General features: G+C 33.7%; 1 protein-coding gene across 1 annotated transcript in view; it reads right to left on the minus strand.

The window, feature by feature from the left end:
* Window positions 1–7924: 7924 nt before the first annotated feature.
* Window positions 7925–12684, minus strand: part of LOC110018323 (phosphoglucan, water dikinase, chloroplastic-like) — a 6250-nt gene continuing 1490 nt past the window's right edge. Inside the window, exons 3-6 of the mRNA XM_020715604.1 lie at window positions 8940–9148; window positions 8697–8815; window positions 8248–8318; window positions 7925–8142 (exon numbers count right to left, since the gene is read on the minus strand). Coding sequence (XP_020571263.1) covers window positions 7971–8142; window positions 8248–8318; window positions 8697–8815; window positions 8940–9148 — 571 coding nt within the window. The 3' untranslated portion in view covers window positions 7925–7970. The remainder of the gene's footprint in view (window positions 8143–8247; window positions 8319–8696; window positions 8816–8939; window positions 9149–12684) is intronic.

The following is a 12684-nucleotide window of genomic DNA, read 5'->3' on the forward strand; positions in this document are numbered from 1 at the left end:
CTATATTAAAGTTTTGGGTGTTAAATATGATAATATATAAGAATTGGGTGGTATGCATGTAAATCCCCCTTTTTTTATGAATAAAATAGTGTTAGGCGTGGAGCCTCACTTGAAGGAAGAAATATTCCCTCAGTCACCAGCACACGCTCATGAAGACCGAACACAAGTGGGGCGCTTTTGCGCCCATTCTTTGGGCACTGACTAAAGACACTGACTAAAGAAGGGGCACAATGGCGCTTTAGCAAGGACTGCCTTAGCACCCCTTTTGGGTGCCCACATTGTTTGGGCGCAATTAGATGGAGAGGCGGTTTTGCACCCCCTTAGGGCGCCTAAGAGCCTAGTGCTGCAACAAAAATTTTTTGTGTTTAATGACCAATTTTGAATGGCGTAAGAGATACTCTGGGTGTAGTGCTTCCTGTACGAGTTCTTTAACAAATTCTTGGTGAAAGAGAGTAGTGCCAAAGAAAAGGATTTTTGGGATTGCGGCGAGTGTTTTTCATGTCAATTTGGAGCAAGACCTGTAAGTTTTCTTTTGTGTAGAGAAAAAAATAGCTTGAGTTCTCTGTAAAAACTTTCTGAATTTCATAGTAAAATTTCTTAGTGGTGTGGCTCCATGGTTTTTTACCATTCACGTTAAATTCTAGTATGCTTTTCCGATTGAACAATTTCATATAAATTCCATATAAAACATCATATGTTTATTATGAATAAATTAAGAAAAATAATTTTTGAAGTTATATGTTTGATTAATCTAATTAAATATAATTAAATTATTAATCTTGCATAATTACTGTTCCCACTAACATTACCCAGTGCGTTATGACTTTGGATGGCGACTGAGGGAAATTCCTTTCTTAGTTTCATTGCACGTCTCTCCTCCCATCCACCTCTCCTCTCATGCAATTCCCTTTCCACTCTCCCTGTCCTTTCTCGCGCGACAGTAGCAGCAGAGAGCTGCGACCTTGCTACAATAAAAGGGCAGCAAACTGGCAGCGAAAGGAGCGACACAAAAAAAGAAGTTCTGGGATGCAATTTATGGCTCCAAAATAATTTTTGTAAGTGTGAATCCCTACTTCAAGCTATTTGAGACATTCATTTCAATCCTTAGATTGAAATATCAGTTTGAGTTCTGCCTCGTTTTACGTGCATTTTTTTCTTTTTGGTATTCGTTTGAGGTAGGATTTATAAAAAAGGCTCATCGTTCGCGAATAGTTCGTGTTCAGCTCACAAAGGAGTTTGCATTTGATTCATTTGATAAACAAACAAGACGAACATGAATTTTTTTTTTCGGTTTAAAAAAGAACTAAACACGAACAGGAGGTAGGATTTATAAAAAAGGCTCATCGTTTGCGAATAGTTCGTGTTCAGCTCACCAAGGAGTTTGCATTCGATTCATTTGATAAACAAACAAGACGAACATGAATTTTTTTTTTCGGTTTAAAAAAGAACTAAACACGAACAAACATGTGTTCGATAGTGTTCGAATTGTTATTGCTTGAATTATAAAATAATTTAAAATAATTTTATATAAAAGTTATAACTATAGACTAAAAATAATTTTAAATTAAATACACTCATAAAATTAAATATTATAAATTATAATGAATTAAAACTTTTTAAATAAAAATTTTATCATATTTTAAAAAATTAAATCCTATAAATTATAATATATAATAAATTATTAATAGTAATATATTAGTATTAGTTATAAATATATTATATATTTATATAATATAAGTTATATAATTACTATAAAATACTATATATAAAAAAAAAGCCCTAACCCAACCTTCCCCTCTTAAAATCGTGAAAACTTTTGGGTTCGACTGCCACTTCCTCTTCGCGCCCTATAAATTATAATATATAATAAATTATTAATAGTAATATATTAGTATTAGTTATAAATATATTATATATTTATATAATATAAGTTATATAATTACTATAAAATACTATATATAAAAAAAAAGCCCTAACCCAACCTTCCCCTCTTAAAATCGTCAAAACTTTTGGGTTTGACTGCCACTTCCTCTTCGAGTCTTCTCCTTCTCTCAAAATCACGGAAGGCTTGCAGCTGCAAGAGCTTAGGGTTTGTCGTTTGTGTTCTTTCTCTAATCTCTACTTCTACTTGCCTTCGATATAGTCTATTTGTCATCCGTGAGTCAGCGTTGGCTCGACTGCTCGATATTCTTGCTTGTTTGCTTGTTTGGCTACCGAGGTGTTATCTTTGAGTATCTTTTCTCTAATATTTCATATTTATCTTCAGGTTCGCCTCTTAGTTTAAATGTTCTTAAATTTCTTTTAGATATATTTAGATTTTTTTAGTGAAACTGAGTTTTCAATTTTTTTGGAGTGAAATCTTGCACATTGCCTCTACATCTAACTTTTCAATGGATGAGATCTTATATAAGGGTTTTACTGTGAATTGTGATTCGGTTATTGATTTGTGATGTGATTCAACTATTTTGATTCACTTGTTCTTATAAGGCTTTTTAGCTAATCTTCAAAATGCTTGGTTCGACTTTTCCTGCATTTGTGTTGTGATTCGGCTATTATGCACAGAAAAGTGGAAGACAAGAATAATAGGCAAATGTTAGAGTAATTTTCATCATTAATGGAAGAAAAAGATAACATTAAGGTTTAACTGTCGATCTTTATGTTCAAAATAGTTAAGAAAAATAGTTATACTGCAACTCTTTAACCTGTAGCATAGCGTGAATGATTATTGATTTATAAATTTCTCTTCTTACTTATGCATATCGTGAAAGGCTATATATTTACCAATTTGTAATAATATAATTGAAGAAATATTTAATTAATTCGATTAATAGAAATTGTTCAAATCTTAAAAATATAAATATTATATTTTATAGGTTATTGAGTTAATAGAAAAGTCACTGCAACCTCAAGCTAACTGTCAAATATTAAGAGTTTAGCACGCAATTGAGGTGAGTAATTACATTTCTAAATTTCAACAATTTTTTTTATTTTATTTTAGACTGTACGTTTGATTTCATGTATGTTCTAGCTTAAACAGATCCTTCATATTTATAAGAAAGATATGCATGATAAGAAAATATGTGCATGCATGAAAGATATGCATGAGATGAATGAAATTTAGATAAACATTATATGTAAGATAGACATATAAGATAGACATGTAGAAAAGATAAGCAAGATATAAGTAAGAGATATACATGAAATAGATATACAAATGATATGAAAGATATGTCTGATAAGTAGTTGTACAACAGAATAAATATGCATGTTTGTAGATACATAAAAATATTTCAGAATAATATATATGAATAATGAAATAGTTTATATGTGAATGCTTGAATGTGCATGTTCAAAGAAGAATCTCACCCTAGAATGATACAAACTCTATAATGATACAAACAAGAGACGTCAGTGTACCTGTGCATGTAGACTTTCACCCCAAACAATTATGATGATTTGTTCACTAACCGCTATGACGAGAGGGTAATATCAATCAAGGATGAGTATATTAGGTTTTATAGGTTATTGAGTTAATAGAAAAGTCACCGCAACCTCAAGCTAACTGTCAAAGATTAAGAGTTTAGCACGCAATTGAGGTGAGAAATTACATTTCTAAATTTCAACAATTTTTTTATTTTATTTTAGACTGTATGTTTGATTTCATGTATGTTCTAGCTTAAACAGATCCTTCATATTTATAAGAAAGATATGCATGATAAGAAAAGATGTGCATGCATGAAAGATATGCATGAGATGAATGAAATTTAGATAAACATTATATGTAAGATAGACATATAAGATAGACATGTAGAAAAGATAAGCAAGATATAAGTAAGAGATATACATGAAATAGATATACAAATGATATGAAAGATATGTCTGATAAGTAGTTGTACAGCAGAATAAATATGCATGTTTGTAGATGCATAAAGATATTTCAGAATAATATATATGAATAATGAAATAGTTTATATGTGAATGCTTGAATGTGCATGTTCAAAGAAGAATCTCACCCTAGAATGATACAAACAAGAGACGTCAGTGTACCTGTGCGTGTAGACTTTCACCCCAAACAATTATGATGATTAGTTCACTAACCGCTATGCCGAGAGGGTAATATCAATCAAGGATGAGTATATTAGAGCTTACTTTCCCAGACAATTATAATGTTTACATTACTAACAGCTGTGCCAACGGAATAATATTGGTTGGGGGCAGGTAAGGGTCTTCCCATCCTAAACAATTGCAATGTGTAGATCGCTAATCGTTGTGTCGACAAAACCCGACGAGACAAAATCGATCAAAGATGTGTTAGGTTTATTGACAGTAATCCACACAGAGACAAATGTGTATGTAAACTATAAAATAAAAGTAAAGATAAAAAACATATAAAAGATTAGTGTGTGTTCATTTAGAAAAGGCCATTGATAAATGTATTAACATACACATTATTGTTTATAAACGTATCTTAAATTGCCTATAAACATATATCAGATTGTTAATAAATATATATCAAATTGCTTATAAATAAATATGAATGACCAATATATTATACGATTTCTTATAGACACACAAACATATTATACTTCTTTCCTTGGATTATTGTAGTTTAGTAGTGCGAGATTATCTTTAAATAACACATTATGTTGTTTCAATATGATTTTTAGATTTTAAACATTCGAACAAGTTGACCATAGGAGAATTAAATGTATATAAAAGATGAGAACAAAAAGAAAGGTACAAATTTCAACTTATTAATTTTAATTATTTTCTTTGATGGCTCTTTCATGTATTATTTGAATACTAAATTATTAGTGATAAAATTAGAATAGCAGAGATTTAATTTTCACAGTCCGATCATTCGTTCTCATCTTGATTAATTCCAAGCCCTAGGCCTGGTCATGATATTGTCAAAGTCAGGACTCGTGACTACTTTTATAGGTGATTCGTGGAAGGTGACCAAGAGGCATTAATGATGGCTCAGGGCAACATTGAAGGCACCTTTCAATTAATAACACCATCCTGGAATAACAAAAAGGTATTTCTCATTCAGGAGTATCTCGGTGTTCTACATATGTGCATGTTGATGCAGCTTGACTCAAAATCTGTCAAATACCCTTTCATTGGGTATGGCTCAAATGAATTTGGGTACAAATTTTGAATTATCAGAATTAGAAATTCATTAGAAGCAGTGACGCCACTTTTAATGAAATAGAGATGTACAAGGACAGGGTCAGAATTCAGGACAACTCGTTAGCTACTTCTGAAGAATCCAGATATGTAGAGATAGGTGACACTAGTGATCCATAAAGTAGAGAAAGAAGAAGTGCTCAACCAAAAGGAGCACTGTCAGTTCTTGAGACAATGACAACATAACCTAGAAGATCCAGTAGAATGATACAACCTATACATAGACAATCTTTTTCTTTACACTATTTGTTACTAACTGATAGTGGTGAACCAGAGTGTTTTGAGGAAGTCACTCAAGTTAAAGAATCAAGAGAGTGGAAGCTTGTCATGGATGAAGAAATGCAATCTTTGGATTTGGATTGGAGTCAAATCGAACTTGGGATTTGACGGTACAACCAAATGCAAAAGAGCACTACACAACAAGTGGGTAATACAGAGATCTTAGATGGAGCAAGCGCTACTAGACAAGACTTATTGTGAAGGGCTTCAAGCAGAGGGAAGGAGTGGATAATACAAAGATCTTCTCCTCAATGGTGAAGATGACGACTGTTAGAGTTGTACTGAGTCTGGTAGCAGAAGAAGATGTACATCTGGAGCAGATGGATATAAAAATAGCTTTCATACATAAAGTTCTGGAGGAGCTATACATGGTGCAACCAAAATGTTATACGATTTTAGACAAAGAAGATTTGGTCTACAAGTTGAAGAAGAGCATTTATGGCTTGAAGCAAGCCTCGAGACAGTGGTACAGGAGGTTTGAAAGGTTCATGTCAAACAACAAGTGTCAAGCAAACCACTGATGTTTCATCAAACACTTCATAACTGTTATATCTTGCTTCTCTTGTATGTAAATGATAGATTAATTACAGTGGCAGATATAAAGAAAATTAGGGACTTAAAGAAATCATTATCAAGTGAGGTTTAGATGAAGGATTTAGGTCCAACCATGAAGATTCTCGGAATGAGAATCAGCAACAACAAGAGTGCATAAACAATGAAGTTGCCTCAAGCAGAGTTGGTGAGAAGATCATACAGAGGTTCAACATGAGGCGAAACTAATTAGCACTCCCTTATGTAGTCACTTAAAACTAACAAAGGAGCTATTGCCAAACTATGAAGCAGAGTAAGCATAGATGGTGGAACTCTGTATCTTCAACAACTTGAGGTTTGATGTATGCGATGGTTTGTACCATGACAGATATTATATATGCAGCAGGAGTGGTCAGTATGTACATAGGCAAACCAGAAAGACATCATTGGGAGGCGTTAAAGTTGATTCTCATGCATTTGAGGGGAACAATCAACAGGGCACTTTACGATAGAAGTGCATGGATCAATCTACAGGGATTTTTAGATTCAGATCTGGCACGAGATATAGACAATAGAAGAAATACAACAAGATATGTCCTTACATTGGGGAGCACAACGGTGAATTGGGTTTTCAGATTGTTGAAGATGTTGCACTTTCAACTAAAGATGTTGAATATATTACTATCACTGAGGTTAGCAAGGAGATGAATTGGCTACAGAGTTTTATGACAGAACTGGGCAAGAAGTAGAGGATTGGAAAACTCTACAATAACAGCATGAGTGTGATTTATCTTGTTAAGAATATTATTTTTTTATTCCAGAACAAAACACATTTAGTTGATGTATCATTTTATTCACTCTCTCCTTGAAGATGAGCAGTTGTTCTCGGAGAAGATACAGTTCAAAATCCAGTGGATGTGTTGAGCAGTTGTTCTCGGAGGAGAAGATACAGTTCAAAATCCAGTGGATGTGTTGACGAAGGTGATGACTGTTGAGAAACTGCTATGTTTGGCTTCAATTGGGTTTCATGAAAGTTGAGACTGAGGATGAGCCACACCATAGTACGTTACCACATTACGTGACTATGAAAGAGATTCTGATAGAGGAGCGGGTACAGAGGATTAGAGTTTGGTATTTTAGTCTCTAAATGGGAGATTGTTAGGTGTAGAACCACCTGCACACGCTAATGAAGACAGAACATTTGTGGGCGAACACTGTGGCGGAGAAGCTTTTGTGCCCCCTTTGGGTGCTTAAGAGACCCCTATAAGTGCTTAAGCGCCCACATGTTGACGTCGATAGAGAGGTAGGACCTTTGCGCCCTCTTTAGGCGCTCAAACATCCACTTTGTTTGGGTGCAGACAGAGGGAGGGACGCTTTGGCACCCCTTTTGAGCGCTTAAGCGCCCAATTTTCGACACTGAAAGAAAGCTTGACGCTTAGTTGCCAAGTTTGGAAGCCTAAGTGCCTGGTGCAGTTACTTCGATATTCTAGTTTTAAGACCAATTTCAAGCGGCATAAGAGATGCTCTGGGTGTAATGCTTCTTGTAAAAGTTTTTCGACAAATTCCTGGTGAAGGAGAGAAGTACTGGAGTTGAGGATTTATGGGATCTCGAAGTGTTTTTTTCACGTCAGTTTGAAGCAAGAAGGGTTTGGAGCAAGTCCTGTAAGTTTCCTTGTGTGTTGAGAGGAAATTTGTGTGATCTCTCTGTAAAAACCTTCCGAATTTTATAGTGAAATTTCTTGGTGGTGTGGCTCCGTAATATTTCCCATTCTCTTAGGATTAGGTTTTTCCAGATTAAATTCTCGTGTGTTTTTCTGGTTGCTATGATTGTGCTTCAATTTAGACTTTATTTCAGTTTTCTTAGATCTTGTGCGATCATGTTATTTTGTGGCGTGGTTTAGTGTCTAATTAATCCTAAGCACTAGCAAAATTGGGAATGGGAATTGTTCTCATTATTCCTATCAAATAGATCAATTCGATATGTACATTCTCATATATACTAATGAAAATACGTTCTTGCACACCTGCAGAAAGGTTCCATGTACCACGCCTGGGACAAGAACATCCCAGCCCAATGAACCTAGTGTAGTCTGTAATGCTTTAAGAAGGACGGTACAAAGTTTTGAAACCTGGAATATAATGCTGCAAAACAATTTCAAATCAATAATCTTAGAAAAAAGGGCATATGAAATTCCTTCAAGGGGGAAGCTTAACATTGATATTTAAAAATGATTCAAGAAGTAATACCTGGAACGTATTTCAGCTTCAGTGTATGTTCTTACACTGTTTGAAGGAATTCCAAGTGCTTTCCCCAACCTCTGCAATTTCAAGAATAGCAGAGGTTCTCAGCAGTTTAACATTTATAAGGTAGATGGAGAAGCAGCTTTATTAAAATAAACTTCAATGAAATATAAAATCAAGGTAAAGTCAGCATGCATAATCTAAATTAGCGAGAAAATGTTATCAATAAGAATATCAATTTAGGCTGCAACCTACAAGAACAAAGTACCAAAAAGAAACAAGTTTTGGAATAAAAAAGCATGAGTGGAATTAAAATATTAAGAAATTCTAGAAACCGTAGATAAAATAATAAACTTAAATGTATGATAGTTCGAGTCATGTTTGCTACTTAGCCACGTAATTGAACTTTAATCGCCTTAAGAAAGTAAGAAAAAATATAAATGAAAGCCACTAACCTCAACTTTCTCGGGAAATATTTGGAGCAGTGCTTCAGAGTATTCCTCAATCATCCTCCTTGCTCTATCAAGGGTAGCCTTGAGCCTCAGAGCCCAGATATGCTTTCCATCCACATCACCTAACAAAACATTTAAAAAACCAAAACAAAAAAAATTCATTATATAACCCGCAAAAAATGTTTATAAGCGTAATTCAAAGTTAAAAATTATGTACGAAACCAAACCAAAAACCATGAAGCTTACCTTCACTTTCAGAAAAACTTTTTTGTTTCCATGCAAGAATTTCATTTTCTATAGCAGCACATTCCTCAGGTCTCCAACCTGAAAGACCAATCTGGCAGATGCCTGCAATAAGGGCACCAAGTGGACTGTTCCAAGTACCAATGCTTTTTGAATTGACATTATATGCCAACCAAGATGATCCTCCCAAAGCATCAAGCTCATTAAGAAATCTAGAAAAGAAAAAAAAGAGTGTTCATTAAGACCAACAAAAAGGAGACTTCTAGGGCATGGTAAGCCTAAGAGAAGAAATGTGATTCGCTTGATTGAAGCTATGGAGGAATTCAAAATAGAGAACCTAAACAAAGTGAAGTTCACCATTATGTTACTTCTCTAAGTTAATATGAGAATTAAAATAGTAAGAAACAACAGAAAATAAAAGTAAAATAAAACTCACTAAAGAGGGGTGGTTTTAGGTACCAAAACAAGAAATAAAAACATAGCCACCAAGCATTTCAGAGGAAGAATATCTATTCAATTTAATTTATATTGTATTTCAAGATCCTTTTTCTTATATATTACTAGGTATTATAAAAACAACAATTGAGAAAATAAAGAATCTAAATAGTAGCCAACTTCTAATAAATGTTCCTTTAAACTTATTTTTGATTCATAACTCGATATTTAAAGTTCAAAGACAATCAAATACATTAAATATATGGGGAAATGGAATAACCCTTTAAATTTTCAAAAAATAATTGTTATGGTTATTTTGACTAGGACGACCATGACTTGACAAAATGGGTGACAACAATGGCATGAGAATATGCACCGATTTGGAGTAAAATTCTACCATACAAACAGCTTAGCATTTTCAACCAAATTATATCAAAACAACTTTAAATAAATCAATTAAAACTCCTAATATAAAATAAAATTATAAAAAAAATTTAAATATTATTTGGTCTAATCAAAGACTAGTAGTTGTCCTTTATTACAGTTGTCTTGCATCAATCCCCCAATGATTCAAAAGAACTCTTCCTTGCCCATACATTCCTCCAACAACTTACAGGCAAGCTTCTTCAACTCATAACCTAATGCATCTTCCTCAATAATGTGATTTTGTCCATCTAATAAGAAACGTAATTGTATCTGTAGGTGGCTCATCAATTATAAAATTTAGATCAAAGATGGGTTGGAAAGGAAACGGCTAACCAACAACACAGGTTTCCCTCAGAATTACAAAATTGTGCAGTTTCATATGATAAAATAGCTTAAAAAGAGAATCGAAGGATAATTCCCCAAATAAAGCACTAGGGCCAGTTTCCCATTCTCGCAACTTGCTATACTATGAAGAGGATATCTCAGGCCAAAAATGAATTAAAATATAATCACCCTCATAAGATTCCCAATGAGATCATCTATAAAGGCTATGCAAATTGCATGCAAATGTGAAGGTTAAATCAGAAATTGTATGATAAGGTGCGTTAGTCAGATCAATTGGTTTCCTTGGATTATACCCATAGGCTATTTCAAATGTTCCATTGGTTGTTTTGAAACAGTAGTGTTATAGGTTAACTCAACTGTGTATAACCCAATTTCCCAAGCTTTCCCCACCAAACTTCTCAGATGATTGACTAAAATTCTATTGGTAACTTCAGCTTGGGCATCAGTTTGGGATAAAATGCCGAGGATAATATCAATTGTATTCCCATTATTTTCCATAAGTTTTTCGAAAAATATGACATAAATTTAACATCCCTATCATAAACTATGTTAGATGAAATTTTAGGACCATAGTCAGAAGTTTCACCTCTATCAGTAGGGGTTGATAACACTATCAAATAAAGTATGGCGTTGTTCTTCTTGCTAGGTTTTGGTTGCCAATCAGAGTTCAGTTTTATAACATCTGCATGGCTAAAATATTTCTCTTTTATTTCCTATATATCACGTAGTTAATTATACACTATTTTTAAAATTTTATTACATTGATCTGCTTTACTTGATCCAATCCTTTAATTTTTTTTTCTTTCAGACGGCATTAAGTTATAATGATGATGTCGTTCGTAGATCAATCACGGCCATTTTCAACACGAGAAGAAGACCGGTATTCGTCCTAGATATTGTCACCACCATGAGCTCCTGCCGATCTCACCACACCATATTACAACAACACATAGATCAACATATTACTCCCAAGATCCTATTGAGACCACTTTGTTCTACTCTTTCCAACACATAGATCAACATATTACTCCCAAGATCCTATTGAGACCACTTTGTTCTACTCTTTCCAACACCACCACACAGTACCACCACCGCCACCACCATGCCAGGCTGGTCTTTCGACTGCTACTAAGAATATAATGTGGTACACCCATGTAATGCCCTTACATCGAGCCGGACGGAGATACATAAATTTATAAGCATTACTTTTCACTACTATTATTCACATATATAATGATAATAACAAAATTGTGTTTTTAGTTTTAATGCTTCTAGATAGTTAATACATAAGACCACAAACAAAATAAAGAGCAAAAATGATACTCTATATTTATCATAGAAAAAATACCAATGAAAATTCGTGATATATGCATGAGTGAATTTAAATAGTACTTGAAGTTCTAGTTATAACGAATTTAAATGATAGCTATTACATTACGAAAAATGGTTTGGTGATCATCAGAGCATAAATAGATAATTAGAAGGAATTTTGAGATCAAGGGCACAACTTGTTTGTGTGATATGTTTATCGATCTAGAGTAGAGGCCCTCTCTAAATTACAGAGATAATGTGGGCTGAGTTAGTGCAAAACCTGGAGGGCTGAGTTAGTGCACAACCTGGACCTCTCAACTATGTGGGCTGAGTTAGTGCACAACCTGGACCTCTCAACTATGTTCGCAAAAGGGAGAAGGAAAGATAACACCGAGAATTAAATTGAGGGCATAGGAAGCTCTTTACATATTAGATCCTCGGTTTCACATAATTTGTGTTTAACAAATATCAATAAATTTTAGAAGTAATATTTACTAACTTTTAAATATATTTACATAAACAAATACTTGGAAAATAACCACGACAGTAGAGTTGCATGGTAGAACACATTTGTATCAAACGGATAAACAGTGGGTTGATGCAAGGATACGAACAGCATAGGTAATCAAAATATTTGTTTTTGAATTATAAACCATTTGCAAATATATTTTATTTTAATCACATTACAATTTCTTGTAGGATGAGTACTTGAAAGAAGTGCATGGCCAAAGTTCAAAAAGTATGAGATGTCATGTGGACAATCTGAGCAATCAGAGTTTGACATATAAAGAGAAACCATTTGAGGGAAAAAGAAAAGTAAAATATATGACTTAGGCATATATGGTGCGGCGTACGAAGCATACCATTATTTTTCTTAAAAAGCACCACTTCGATTGATGATTTGGTTAGAAGGCATATGATAGCTTTTGCTAAAAACATTAAGGCACGAGTAATTGCTCAATTGAAAGTTTGACTCGCTACTATAGAATAAATGATGGAGCAGATGCGTTGTGACACATGTAGAGGAAAATAGCTAATGGTGGAGGAACATGAGGTAGAGTGGAGGTAGGATTAGAAAACTTTCGAAGCAGATTTTTTTTTTAATTTTTAGATCATTGTTTCTTATGTTGTTGTGTTCACTGAATAATTACATGCAATATTACATATTTTATAAATATTTACATCAAATGTATTTTCTTTGGACATTCAATCTTCATATATATATATATAT

Source organism: Phalaenopsis equestris, unplaced genomic scaffold (genome assembly GCF_001263595.1).
Source record: "Phalaenopsis equestris unplaced genomic scaffold, ASM126359v1 Scaffold000002, whole genome shotgun sequence".
Lineage (NCBI taxonomy): Eukaryota > Viridiplantae > Streptophyta > Magnoliopsida > Asparagales > Orchidaceae > Phalaenopsis > Phalaenopsis equestris.